The sequence below is a fragment of the Quercus robur genome, chromosome 7 (assembly GCF_932294415.1).
Source record: "Quercus robur chromosome 7, dhQueRobu3.1, whole genome shotgun sequence".
In the NCBI taxonomy this organism is placed as follows: Eukaryota; Viridiplantae; Streptophyta; class Magnoliopsida; order Fagales; family Fagaceae; genus Quercus; species Quercus robur.
The window spans coordinates 24331440-24347026 of NC_065540.1; the positions used below are offsets into that span (position 1 = coordinate 24331440).

General features: G+C 40.5%; 1 protein-coding gene and 1 pseudogene across 1 annotated transcript; both read left to right on the forward strand.

The window, feature by feature from the left end:
* LOC126692871 (thioredoxin-like 3-1, chloroplastic) overlaps positions 1-6045 on the forward strand; it is a 74538-nt pseudogene extending 68493 nt beyond the window's left edge.
* A 5439-nt stretch (positions 6046-11484) lies between these two features.
* On the forward strand, positions 11485-12105 carry LOC126691198 (uncharacterized). The gene has a single exon (XM_050386258.1). It carries the CDS (start codon positions 11485-11487, stop codon positions 12103-12105), a length of 621 nt encoding a protein of 206 aa, XP_050242215.1.
* The last annotated feature ends 3482 nt before the right edge of the window (positions 12106-15587 follow it).

Consider the following 15587-nt stretch of genomic DNA (forward strand, 5'->3'; position numbering starts at 1 on the left):
TTTTAAGTCTGCCAAAACAAGGTGGCATAAGGACTTTATCTTATACGCGAGGTCTTCTTGTATATAGTGCTTAAGTACGTATGTTAGGAACGCCAAATCAAGCATCCGACCATCATGAGCATTTTGAATTTTGTCGCACATATGGGGGCCCTTGCATTTTGTGATCTTCTAGATATTGTCTCCCTTGCAATAGATCGCAAGGCTTGACCATGGACAAGAATCATCCTCGCAACTCACCATAAGCCTTTCTAAGTCTGAATGCTCAGTTTTGAAGATAAAATTCTTCCACACTACATACCAGGTCAATGCATGTCACACCACCAATTGAGTCGGGAATACCATCCCTTTCATTGGCTACTCCCCAGGCTGCCAACTTGATACTGCCGTTTGCATAATAGGTGATGGATCAAACATATTATCCCAAGTGTTTTTGATGAAAAATTTCCGCATAGGATCGGGATCGGGGCATGTGTCTATATTCTCTTCTTCAAGCACCTCTTCGATATGATCAACATCCTCATGTTCACCCATGGTATTTAGGAGCTCCTCGAACTCATCCCTAGTAACATCAATATGGGTTGCATCGTCACCAAGTCCGTGATCATCTTCATTTTCAAATGTGCCCCCATGCACCTCATCATGAGATAAATTCTCTCCTTCATGCACTTCCTGGTACCCTTCCTCCTCCTCAATCGAGTTCACATGCCGAAATGTCTGTCACAGTTCACCGCCATACCTATCTCCTGTATACCCTTGATAAGACTATAATGGTATTGAGTCGACGTGCTCATCTACAATTTCATCCAAAACAGTATGTTGTGAACCCTCTCTAGCCTCTACTATAGCAGGCTCAACAATGACATAGAGATCCGAAGCAATGACTCTCTTCACCAGCATTTGTTCAACAAATTCCCACATCATCTTCACTTTAGCACCACCTGATAATTGTAGTAAATTGTAGAAAACCTATGAGATGGACCCGCATCATCGTGTGCCATGGATGCCAGTGGACTAGTAGCATTGTAGCTCATGTCATAACCAGTGTCCAAACACATCTCATCTATTGACTGACTTGCTTCTTCCATGGTGTGGTCATGCATGGGTGTGTGACGCTAACCAGATTAATGGCCTCCACACCCTCGACGTCCACCCACTCGCGAACCACGCCTTGTAGCTGGTGCAACTAGTTCACTCATGTTGCTCGCAGCGCGTGCATCGTCCAAGGTCAATCGATCGATCTCTTCAACAACTTTCAAGGCATCAATACAGTCGGAGATCTTGGAACTTGGTTCGCACTTTGCCATGATCTTCAACTGTGATTCAACCCGTCACAAGTATACAAGAGTAGTGTTAGTAGTTTGAACTAAACTATGTGAAGCGAGGTACATTTGTAACAGAACAGCCTTTGTAAACTTACCAAAGTGTCCCAGTATGAGGTCTCTTTTGTAATATGGCGTTGAGTGTGGGGACGAAACCACACCTTATACTCATCATTGTAGCTCATCTCCCCATGAAAGAGTGGTGCATCGACAATTGTGGCGTGCGTAGCCCTTTTAGCAATATTCGTGGCATGTTCTTCATCCCAATTTTTGTTTTGCTTGCCCTGGAGTGTTTTCTTGTGAAGTTCAGGTGAAGTATTGACATCGATTGGTAAGCCTTGCTTCTAGGGACGGAACTAGAATTTGAAGTCAAGGGAGGCAAATATAATTTTCTTGAGAGGGGAAAATATAATTTTTCATGGACATAGTTTTTAAAATCTTAAATATATACATATTATTTAATATTTTAAAAAAATTGGGGGGGGGGGGGCACAGCCCCCCTCTCCTAGTACATAGTTCCGTCCCTGCTTGCTTCATCCCAAACTGTTGGAGAATATGTTCGGGGTGATGGCCTTCAACCATAAAAAAATGTATGAGTGGCACAATAGACCTTCATATGTGTTGGCCTACCGTACAATATGCGAGCAGGGAACCCAACATAGACTTGTATGGCTCCCAGACAATTTGTAATGATACAACATATGCAACAACCGTATTAACAATATAATTAGAAAAAATGTGTAACGAATGTGAACAATACATGCCAAAAATGTTTAACTCCAAAATCAAAAAATTTTATTCATTCCAAAACGAATTGTAAGTAGAACAACTACATGCCAGTGGTCCCCAACAAAGGCACGATACCTGATTTGGCTATAGTGAAGCAAGCGACATAAAATAGGCACGTAGGATGGGCGCTGGATGTTCAGTTGTGCACTTAGCCCCTTTCCATCTAGCAAACAACACAGACATAACCTTTATATTAGTTACATAATTCCCATGCAAAAAAGTTAATGCGGAAATGTAAAACGGTAACTAAAGATCCTACATACCTAACAACAAGTGGACCTGGGGCAGTGCTTGGTGTGGATGCCTCATCATAGGACATATGTGTGGAAACCTTGCCTACGCCCATAACTGCACCAATAGCAGTGCACTGCTAATCTGCTTGGCTGTCTTCTTTGATGCGTTACAGAGGTGTCTATATAGCCAACTTAGTGCTGCACTACCCCAGCTAAAATTCTTTCCATTGCTGATTGGATTGAAAAACTGTAGATACATGATTTAAGAGTCGTTCGCCAGACTTGTTCATAAACAGCATACCACCCAACATCTCAGTATGTAAAACCGAGCATACTGCTGCATAAGCACGTCAGTGGTGTCAGCCGGGAGAGGGTTGCTAAACTGTGACTTGAGCCAACATGCTTTTAACCTCGACCTACACAGCACTGCGGTGTTCTCACTAGCACCGACGTCTCTGTCTGGCGGTCTATGGCCTAGCAAATTGGCGTAGAGGTCGCCCCAATTGCATATATTGGTAAATCCCACCATCGGCATGCCATCTAGAGGTGCCCCCATTATAACCTCCATGTCTTGTAGTGCGATGGTCATCTTACCGTGGGGCAAGCGGAATGAGTGTGTCTTTGGCTGCCATCTCTCCACCAACGATCAATGCATGGTTAAGGTCTACATTTGGGACCCGAAGTAGCCCATCTAACCCCACATCTATGATATAAGTGGCAATCCATGGATCTAACCCACCTTCGGCCACACCACTAAATTGGTGACGACAAGTCAGTACACCTGGCATTTCTGGCAAACGGAGCAGCATTGTATTAATAATAGTATTCACTAAGCATGTAATAATTATGCTTCAAACTTAAATGCCAATGCTAGGGACAAGTGCATGGTAAGAAAAATCTTTCTACTACATATATTGACTACGATTTTGGACAAGTGCATACCTTGCCTGTTGAAGGAGCATCCCAAAGCATACCTGAATGATGCACAGGTTGCCTTGTCAAGACAGTACTCATAGGGGGTCCCGCTCGATGTGGGTCCATATATGGCATAAATTAAAGGTGATTAATGACCCATTAAGTGACTACTGGCCCATTAGGTCGAATGCAAAACATAAACATTCTAATTATCTTTTTAAAGAGCATGACACATGAGGAAAATTCACAAATTGAGTTCCTACTTTTTCTTTCTTTTTCTTTAATAAATTTCTTTTATAAGCTTGAATTTCATTCAAAAGAGAGTGGCTATATACCTTACAAGCAGATTCAATGAACTACTAGTAGATTACCCTTATTGAAACAAAAGCACTCATTACAAAAATTTTACCCATTTTTTTTGAGTTCCTACTTTTGTTTGCATAGAAATATGTGGTTTAGATTAAGGTTTGGCCATTTTTCAGATAATTGGGAGGGTGACTATGTCCAAGGTATTGGAGCTCATACATTTGCAACAATTCTTAAACAATTCTGAGCCCCAAAATTCATAACATTTTGGATAGGGCATGTTATCCATAATCCATTTTGGACTCAAAATGGAAATCAATAACTTCTTGTACAAAAAAAGAAACACAAAGGAAAATAATCACGAAGCAAGGTGCATTGGATAGCCATGAAAGATTTGTGGTGGCCTAGACAGCTATGGTTGTGGTCCTATTCAATAAATCAATGGACCTTGCTTCTAAATTTAATCCCAATCTCAATTACCACAAATAACCCTAACCCCTAAATCGTCCTAAACCAACTATTCAAACAAATATTGAGAGTAACATTGAGTTTGTACCTTGGGATTCGAAATTGAAGATGCAGTTCACCAACTAAAGACCTCGATATCGTCAACGTTGAGATTTGAGAGTGAGAGTACACTGTAGAGTGAGAGTGAGAGTGAGAGCGAGAGCGAGACTGAGGGGAGACTGATAGTGAGTGGGAGATTGAGAGTGAGAGTGAGAGTTAGCTCAATGAGAGTGTGAGAGAGACTGAGAGCGAGATTGAGAAAGTGAGAGGGAGATTGAGAGAGTATGACTGAGTGAGAGAGAGAGAGGGAGATTAAGAGTTAGACGTGAGTGAAACGGTGCGTATTAATGACGAGCCAAACCCGAGTTCATTGAACTTGAGTATGGTGGACCTGCAACCCAAGCCAAACCTGAGTTCAATGAACTTGAGTATGAGTGTGGATCCTGGAACTACGATACCCAAGCCATACTAGCGTTGGGGGAACTCAGGTACTGTGTATGTAAAATTACACGGTACTCAAGTCTTGGGAAATTGAGTACTGGACACATAGTACTTGAGTTTAAGAACCTCGAGGACCAGCTGGTATTTTTTAATTCCCAAAATCCAGCTCAACTAGTGCCATGCTGGTTGACTCACTAGGAACTCGAGTTCACTGAGCTCAAGTACCAGATAGAACTCAATTGTATGAAACTCGAGTACTAGAAAAGTGGTAAATTGCTAAATATTTTCCAAACAGTGCTAGATTGCCACAAACTTTGCCGTGATATTTGGTTATTTTCACCCATGTAGGCCATCAAAATTTTTGTTTTGAGGGAATTTGTTTCAAAGGTTATCAAGGGTCTTCCAGACCCTCAAAATAATATTTTTTTAGGGTTTTTAATGCTCTTTTTAAGGGTTTTGACCCTCGAAAAAACCCGACTTTGTTGTAGTCCCACCCCCCACCCCCCCAAAAAAAAAAAAATTCAAAAATCCTAGTTCTGCTTCTGACTGCAGCCCAAGCTAATCTGCATATCATCTTCTAAATTAAAACTCTTGCCTTTCAGCTTTTTCCCAACTGAGTTCTTCCTCCCAGTATCCAGTTTGCCTGTGATATATACACCCCTCTCTAGAACACCCTTCCATATTCTTTTGGGGAATTGAGTATTCAAAGAAAAAAATAATCTATAGTTTCAACTCTGCTTGAGTCACTGAGTTGAAAGATATGTTGAGAATGGTTACTAGAGCAGAAGTTTTAGCCAACGGAAAAAAAAAAAATATATATATATATATATATATAAAATAATTTAAAAAGAAGAGATTGAAGTTTTAGCTGTCTGTTCCCACTTTTATTAATTTAGACCAATCTAATCAAGACTTGTCATCAAGCTTAGCTCACTAGACTTGAGCCAAAGCACAAATCTTTCATTTCCTTTCTGGAAGTCGGTCATAATCTAACGTGGGAGCTCCTTGTCATGGATTAACCGATACCAAAGTATAAAAATTTGAATATCCTTTTCTGTTATGGTGGTTATTATAATTCCAATTATTATTGTTATTGTTTATTTTTTATTTTTTTTATGATTCTTTGTTTAACAGGGCCAAATTTTATTGGGTGGATGTCAACAAGGTACCTCAAACTCTAGTCAAGCGGGGAAACATCTGTACGTATGATATATACTGCATTATCTTATTTGTCTTGTTAAATACGTATAATACACTCACATGTTTTCCCTGGACGCTTTTAATGATGCTTTCTTGTGTTCTCTTTTCTCAGAAGATGCCAACAATTCAGGTCTGTGTCTGTCCATCTAAGTTTTTTTATTTTTCAAAATTTTCTTGATTTTAGTGAGAGTGATCCTAAGGAAAACTTACAAACGGACTGTACAAATTTATTGCAGCTATGGAAAGATGGAGAGATGAAAGCAGAAGTAATTGGAGGGCAGAAGGCCTGGCTTGTGGTTGATGAAGTGAGAGAAATTATTCAAAAGTTTGTATAACTTACTCTTGGCACTTCTCTCTATTTACAAGTTCTTGTTTATATATATATTTCAACCTTATATTCCAGTCATGCGTACATCATATAGTACATTAATATATATATTTTTTTGGTAGAAACGGAGACTTTACCTATATATATATATATATATATATATAACCGAAACTTTTGAAACTTCCACAATTTTCCACATCAGCACAATATTAAAAAAAAAAATTAAGCAAATCTTCTCTCTAGGTCTCCGTTGGAAACCTGGAGGTGAAAAAAAAGGCTGCCTTGTGCAAACCTTTTCTCCATTAGGGTAGAAAACTCTAAAAGGACATTGACGAGATCACAAACAGGTGTGCGGGGTTACGATTATCGGCGAAGGAAGAGGCGGAAATAGAAGTAGTTTCCCCAACAGGGGAGGATCGACCGCTTTTGGTAGGAAAGTTTTACACGAAAAGATGGGTTAACTTGGAGTCGGTGGCTAGGGTGTTGAAGATAGCATGGAAAACCAAGGCAAACTTTGAGGTGAGCGACCTGGGGGAAAATAGAGCTCTATTCCTCTTCCAGACAATGGACGATCTAGATAGAGTGCTGCAACTGGGCCCTAGGTCGTATGATAAATACCTCCTCATTCTCCATAAACTACAAGCAGGGGACTCTGCCTAGAAAGCATGCTTAGAGAGGGTATCATTTTGGGTCCAAATTCATGGACTGCCCACAATGAGCCAGACAAAAGATGTAGGAATGAGCATTGGAGAAACGCTGGGTGTAGTGGAAAAAGTGGACGTCGATGACAAGGGCTTCAATATGGGAGGTTTTCTACGCGTCCGTGTCTCGGTAAACACTGCTGAACCTCTATGCCGAGGTCGGAAAATAAGATTAGGAAGAGAGAAATTGTTGTGGGTAGATTTTAAATATGAGCGACTTCCCATTTTTTGCTACTGGTGCGGGATGATGGACCACGATGAGAAAGAATGTCTACAATGGATACGGAGTAAGGAGACACTAAGACCGAAGGAGAAGCAGTTTGGAACGTGGCTGCGAGCCTCACCGAAACGAAACCAGAAGCCCCAGCTAATCTTTGCGACGGGCTACGGCGGTCATAGGGCAGAAGAGGTGGTTGATAAGACAAAGGATAGGCTGGCGAGCATCTCAAAGGCGCCTACACAGATGGGACAGGTGACTGGTGAGCTGCGAGTAGGCAAATCAAAGCTTGCCAACCTCGTAAGAAACGATGTGGATGACTCGAGGCTAATAAAGGACTGTGCTGAGCCCGTAAAGCTGATATCTGTGCTAGGAAAAGATTTTGAAAAGCAACTTGCAGAGATCGACGCTGGAATCCATGGTGAAGTTTCCCGAATGATGAAAGGTGAGGGGTCCAAAAAGGAAGTGCAGGAAAATAGCAAAAGTCAATCCTATAAACACACGCACGCTCCTTTAAGCGTGTCTGTTGCTGATGTTAGTAGCTGGCCAGGGCAGTAAGACATTGTGGGCCTTAATGATACAAATGGGCCTAATATGTCTTTGACTATGGACATAACATCTGAACGGGCCCAGCCCGAGTGTGAATTTAAATTCGCCTCAAATAGCCCAACTCCGGTGCATGGCAACAACACAAAAAAGCTACGTGGTGAAGGCTCACAAAAAACAAAAATAAGGACGCTAAAGAAAGGAAAAGAGAACGTAGTTGGAGAGCCTTCAAACGCCATAAGGGAAGAGATGACGGTCCGTGAGATGGCTATGGATGTGGATGGCATAGAGGTAGGAACCAAGAGGAGATGCCGTACACCTCTGACAGAATTACAGGAGGAGAATGGAAATAGGAAGAGAGTAAAAGTGGAGGAAGAAGTGAAAGAGTTTGGAATGATTTTGAAACAGCATCTTGGATCGGTGGAGGCTGCGGAGCAGCCCCACCGGACACAATGAGTTCCTTAAGCTGGAACTGTAAGGGGATTGGGAACTCCCTAACAGTTAAAACACTCCAAAAAATAATTAAGGAGGAAGATCCCACGTTAGTCTTTCTAATAGAGACTAAACGTAAGGCAACAGAGATGGAAGGAGTTAAGAGAAAGATTGAGAGACAATATGGCCTGGTGGTGCCCAGTCAAAACGGGGGGGGGGGGGGGGGGGGGAGGGGGGGTGGTTTAGCTCTTCTTTGGAAAAACACATTGACGGTGGATCCACTGACTTACTCACCATGGCATATTAATGTGATAGTTAATGAAGATGACGGAAAGAAGAGGTGGCGATTTACTGGTTTTTACGGCAACCTGAAGACGAGCAAACGGGATGAGCCATGGGATTTGATAAAGAATCTCAGTAGTAAATGTGAGATACCGTGGGTGATTATGGGGGATTTCAATGAGCTTCTTCACGCAAAACAAAAAGAGGGAGGTAATGTAAGACCTAAGGCTCAAATGAAAGTGTTTCGAGATACCATTGATATCTGTGAACTATGAGACATGGGATACAATGGGTCGGACTTCACTTGGAGTCGAAGACTAGGTGCGAGGGGGTGGATTCGTGAACGTCTGGAAAGAGCATTTGTGTCAACCAACTGGGCTGAAATGTTCCCTACAACCAAGCTCTTTCATGTGGCTAACTCAGTGTCTGATCATAGCATGCTAGTTTTGAAGAATGCAAACCCCACAGGGAAGAGGAGAAAAAAGACAAAGTTATTTCGTTTTGAGTCGATGTGGCTAAGGGATGAGCGGTGTTCAGAGGTGGTCAATGACGCATGGGAAAAAGGAAGAAACAGGGGAACAAACTGGCCGCTCCTACATTTTCTGGAAGAGTGTTGCACATCACTGACCAAGTGGAACAAACATTCCTTTGGCCACGAAGGAAACCAGATTGCTGGGTTGCAAAAAAAGCTCCAGATGCTGGAGAATTGGAGGGGTAGTGAGTCAATCTTAGAGGACATATACAACATGAAACTGGAGTTGAATCGGTGGTTGAATGTGGAAGAGGAAATGTGGCACCAACGGTCCTGGAATAGTTGGCTGAAAGCAAGGGACAAAAATACCACTTTCTTTCATACAAAGGCTTCCAACAGGTTCCAAAGGAACTCAATACATAGGGTGCGGGATGGTGACAACACTTGGCAGGAGGATGAGGAACAAATTGGAAGAATCTTTGTTGAGTACTATGAACAACTCTTTTCTTCCTCGCGGCTAAAGGTGGAGAAGGAGCTATTGGAGGCCATTCACACAAAAGTCACAGATAGGATGAATGCTTCTCTGCTCAGAAGTTTCAATGCCCACGAGGTGGAGAAGGCACTCCGGCAGATGCATCCCTTAAAAGCTCCCAGCCCCGATGGTATGCCCCCACTTTTTTACCAACATTTCTGGCCTACAGTTAAGTCTATTGTCATTACTACTGCTTTAGATTTTCTAAACCATGGCACTGCTCCCCCGCATTTTCATGATACCCATATTGTACTAATCCCTAAAACAAAGACCCGGAAAGTGTCACAGATTACAGGCCAATTAGCTTGTGCAACGTGACCTATAAATTGGCATCTAAGGTGGTGGCAAACAGAATGAAAACTGTCTTGCAAGAGATTGTTTGTGAAAATCAGAGCGCGTTTGTAGCAGAAAGGCTAATCACAGATAATGTCCTTATGGCCCATGAGATGATGACTCACATAAGCAGAAAAAGGAATGGTAAATGTGGGGAGATGGCTTTAAAGTTTGACATGAGCAAAGCATACGACCGGGTGGAGTGGGAGTGCCTGCGAAAAATAATGAAGAAGCTAGGGTTCCACGTCAACTGGATATCTATAGTGATGAGATGTGTGACCTCGGTGACTTACTCAGTGAGAATCAATGGACAACCGTACGGTAAAATTCATCCATCCCGAGGACTGAGGCAAGGCGACCCATTATCACCATACCTTTTTCTTATCTGTGCAGAAGGACTTTCAGCAATATTGCACAAAGCTGTTTAAAGGAAAAAGCTTAGAGGGGTGGCTGCTTCGGTCAAGGGGCCAAAAGTTTTGCACCTCTTTTTTGCAGATGACAGTCTAATCTTTGGACGGGCGACAAAGGAGGAGGCAATCGAAATTCAGAGATTGTTACAGGTATATGAGGCCTCCTCGGGCCAGGAGCTGAACCGAAACAAGACATCTCTATTTTTCAGCCCTAACACGACTGATGGAATTAAAGATGAGGTGAAACTATTTGGTGCCCAAGTGATTAAACCACATGAGTCATATCTTGGTTTACCTTCATTGGTAGGGAGATCAAAATCCAACACCTTTGCCCACCTGAAACAAAGAGTGGCGAATAAGGTATCAGGCTGGAAAGAAAAGCTACTGACTAGTGCTGGCAAAGAAATTCTGATTAAGGCAGTTGCACAAGCAGTGCCTTCATACACGATGAGTTGCTTTCTTCTGCCAAACAAACTCTGTGATGAACTCCAGGGGATGATCAGGCAGGTCTGGTGGGGTCAAGCAAAAAGTGAGAAGAAACTAGCATGGTTGAGCTAGTAGAAGCTGTGTATGCCGAAAGATAGAGGGGGCTTGTGTTTTCGTGACTTGAAGCTCTTCAATCTAGCTCTCTTAGCGAAACAGGGATGGAGATTACAAAAAAACTCCTCATCCCTGTTTTGCCGAGTCTTTAGAGCGAAGTAATTTCCTCACGGTAGCTTTGTGGAAGCCGATATGGGAAGGAACCCCTCTTATGCGTGGAGGAGCCTAATGGCGACTCAAGGGGTGGTACGAAAAGGCATTCGATGGTAGGTGGGGTATGGTGAAAGTATTCGAGTATGGTGCGATAAATGGGTGCCAAAACCGAGCACTTACATGATGGTATCTCCGGAAATACAAAGCCCGCGGGTCACTCTGGTTAAGGACCTCATAAACAGGGGAACCTTTAAGTGGGATGCGGACTCGGTCAATCAATGCTTCAATGCTGAGGATGCTCCGGCCATTCTGGGCATTTCTTTAAGCTCGACGAGCAGAAAAGATAGGCTGATTTGGGCGGCAAGCATCTTTGGAAAATTCTCGGTGAAGTCGGCATATGCATTAGCCTACGAGGAAAAGATAGAGCAAAACAGGGGAGATTGTTCAAACGACTCGCACCGCAAACGAGTCTGGAAGTGCATTTGGCAGTTGAAACTCCCACACAAACTAAGACACTTCGCTTGGAAAGCAGGCCGAAATATCCTAGCAACCAAGGATAACCTCAAGCGAAGGAAAATCTCTGTTGATGAGGAGTGTGTCTTGTGTGGACATCCAGAGGAAACCACGTGCCACTTGTTGTGGTTCTGCAAACATGCCCATGGGATATGGGAGTCTAGTAAACTAGCTCTTCCTTTTGCCATTTCTCCGTCTTGGACGTTCCTAGATGTCGTGTAGAACCTACAAAAATGGGAAGGGTCTCAACCCGGCTTGACAGAGAAAGTCATCTCAGTTTGTTGGGGCATATGGAAAGACCGCAACGAAAGAAGGATGGGAGGCAATGGCAAACCGGGTAGAGAAATCTTGAAGACCTCGCTACACCTGGTGGACGAGTGCCATGCAGTGAATGAAGTTAGACGGGTTAATCTCCGGCAGGCGAGGCCAATGATAACATGGAAGCCTCCAGCTCGAGACCAATACAAGGTGAATGTCAATGGTGCGGTCTTCAAACATAGAAAAAAGGCGGGAATTGGTGTGGTGATCCGGGATAAAAATGGGGTGGTAATAGCGGCCTTAAGCAAATCAGTAAATGCACCTCTGGACGCAGTAGAGGTAGAAGCAAAGGCAATGGAAGCTGGTGTTCTGTTTGCACAAGATGTGGGGATAAGGGAGGCAGTGTTTGAAGGAGACTCATTGATCATTTTCAAGGCCCTTCAGGGGGAGGGTGAGGCCCCCTCATCCACACACAACGTACTAGCAGTAACGTTGGAGCAAGCATCAGGTTTTAGAAGCTCTTACTTCTCCCATGTAAAAAGACAGGGAAATGTCCCTGCTCACTTGTTGGCACAGTATGCAAAGGAGGTTGAGAACTATGTAGTTTGGCTAGAGGAATGCCCTAGCTTTTTAAAGCACACGTGTGCTCAAGATTTGTCTGTAGTCTCTCATTCCTGATTAATGCAATGTTTCAGTATTTTCCTATAAAAAAAAAAAAATATATATATATATATATATATTAAAAAAAATAATAATAAAACTTTTTTAAAACTCAAACCCGATATAAAACCTTTCTAAAACTCAAACCCGATGCTCTGCTTCTCTTTCAAAACTCAAACCCGATATAAAACCTTTCTAAAACACCTACCCACCATACCCACATATTAACAGAGATCTCCTTCCTCAGACCCTATTGCACCCGTTCCCCTTCTCCTTTCCCGTTCCACCCACAACCACCAGAACTCAGCAGGTAGCAGTAGCAGCACCACCACCACCCACGACAACTGCAACCCACAAACCACCAGAATTAGACCATATCAAACCCATAACCCAAAAGCAAAAAACAATTTTGAAGATCTGCGATTTTGGGGATGTATACTAAAACGATTTTGAAGATCTGCAATTTTAGGGATGTATACTAATCTAAAATAACAACTCATATGGTGTTCTTTTGGGCATGTAGTTTGTTAAGATAAAGTTTGTCAAAGAAGAAGATGACGAAGAAGCCGTAGTATAATCCAGCCATGGGTAACTTCTTCAAACTCTTCTTCTGCTTCGTCTTCATATTTTATTATAACTAAATATTGATTAATTATCCTACTTATCTCTCAAATTTTAAATGGTAGTTGTGCCTGTGAGGTGTTTGATGCTAGGTCTTAGTGGGATTCTGCATATGGGGAGCAATAATAAATTTGACAGAATTACAGAAATTTTTTATTTATTTTCTATTATCTGGAACAAAATTGAGCAATTTAGGTTTGAAATAGCAATTGAACCCTGGAGCTAAGGAAGTTTAATTGCTATTTCTTATGGTTACTTTGCTGCTTCATGCTAATGCCATCAACAGGATTTTGCTAGACAATCCTTTAGAGTCATTCATTATATGTTGATTTATGCAAAAGGGCTATGCTGATTTTTTTACTGCCTGCAATGTACAAGTTACAGGGCAATGCAATGGTGCAGTGTAACAATGGTTGGGTTTTTATGCTATTTAATGCAAAATTTATATTGCTTGACATTACACGGAGTTGTCATGCATTGCAATTTGTATCTCATACACATGTGAGACTTGGCTTGATTATACCCTGTTTGAGTGTTTATCCTTGGTTATAAATTGTGGACATTCTGCCTCCTTCTACCACCTCGGTTTGGACTATTGTAATCAAAAGCAAAAGGTGACCTTAAGTCACCAATGCCTGATTTCCCAAGGTGAGAGGCACCAAAATGAGGCCCCTAGGCGCTAAAAGCGAGTTCCTCACTGAAGGTGCTTTGCTCAAAGCCTTATATCAACATCCTAACCACAATTATATCAATTGAAAATAGGGCAGCCAAGTAGGTGAATTTATAGGACAAGCCTGGAACTTTGGTAGAAGAAAGGGTGGTGAAAATGGATTATTTATGTCATTGATTTTTTAAAAATTTTGTTTAATGATTTATATATGCTTCATAATTGTTCATAAGTCACTGTTAAGAAAATTTTAGCTTCACTACTATGACATCTGGGTTTCATAATTAAATTTAGCTAAGCTTATTTTTCTTGAAATCTCATCTGGGTTGCTTTAAATGTTGATTCTTTATGTGTCTGATATATTTCTTATGCATATGTCTATGAGGAAAGCTAATTTAAAAATTGAGCTATGGTGGTCTTTATTTCTTATTTAATTATTTTGAAGTTGATTCTCATATTGGTTGTCGTTAACTATCCTAAATTGTATTTGGGTAGAGCTTTGGATTATGGTCCTTTTGCCTATGGTAGGTGTAAAGCAATTTTTGTTTTTCCCCTTAAGAAAAGAGAGAAGAAGTTGATAGAATTGCCTGTTAATGATACTTTCTGAGTTTAAAGAACAGGTTTTGTTTAGTAATGGTGTTTCCACATTTCGTTATCTGTTATTGTAATACCCAGAAAAAAAAAAAAGAAAAAAAAGAAAAAAGGTAAGGTTATTTAAGTAAATTTGTTTATGGGGTCAAATTTATAATTAATATTTCTAAGGGGTTTCTAGAAAATAAGGTTGAAACTCTAGCTATATATATAAGCTTATTATGTCAACATATAGCAAGAGATGTTTTGAGAGAGGAGACTACCGAAATTACTCTAGAAGAGAAGGTTTGACTGCACAATTGAGGTAAGAGCTTAAGAATTTCTTTCTTGTCAAATCTAAGTTTTATTTAGAATTAGAGTATTTTTTATATGGGTATTTTGGCTAATAATGAGACTTAATAATAATAAAAAAAATCCAATGAAATATGATGATGTAAATGAAGAAGGAATTAGATCTATTTTTTTCTGCCGGTGTTGCGTTAACCGTAAGTGCTACATAGGTTTACCGAATTGAGTTTTGGAGCAAAAAGTTATGGTGTAGGCCGGTAGTCTGATAATTACGGAGGTAAAATATATGTGTCAAATAGTATTTTTCTGTAAAAGCATGTCAGGAGCTTGATTCTGGATTGATATAGTGCTTTTCTTAGTTTTGTCCTCATGCCAAAAGAGAACTATGGTCAGCGACACTGGCAGGAAAGAAAAAAATATACATTTATATATGTATATATGATAAATGGAATTACCACCTTGAGAAAGCAACGCCAGCTCCTTTTCTTTATTGTTATTATTATTATTATTATATTTGTTTATTTGGTTGGTTGAGGCGTAAAAGGGAAATCAGTAGGTCTAACATAAGTGATTATATATATATATATATATCAACTCCCGAATATAATAATGGGTGATGTACTTTTGGCCCTTTATGCCTGTAGGTATGGTGTAACTATAGACTTGATTCCTAGGACCTATTAGTGGCAGAAATAAAGAGAGCAAAAATATTGTAAATTACATGGGATTTTGGTGTGAGTGGATAATGGGTCATTATTGGTTATTTTGAATAGTCTCTCTTCCGGTGGATATTGTTATAAGTTTTCTTGAATAATTTGATTATTGAGTATAGTGTTTGAATATCGTTCTAGGTGATATCTAAAGATTTTAGAGAAATTGTTAAGGAAAAGTTTCTTTTGGAATAGCTTTTGGAGATAAGTAACCTTATCCTAATTGGTTTTATTTTGCGTAATTCTAACTACTAAAAATTGTTTACAGTTGTTATAATTTTATTTCCATTGTATTATTGATTTCAAGTAAAGAATTATCACAAATATATCTAACTACTGAATATATGATGTATTTTATTTAATTGTTTTTTTTTTTTTTGCTATATTGATTTTAAGTAAAGAATATAGAAATATCACAAATATATTTGAATATTGAATATATGATTATATATACGTATTTGAATAAGATATATTTTTGTTAGAAACTATGATTTGATATATACGATTATGGGCAATCTGACTATGAATTGATTCTGATACCCAAACCAATGTGGGTTATTCATTGGTACTTTGATACCTGGTCAATGGGGGTTATTCATTGGCATTCTGATACCCAAATCAAT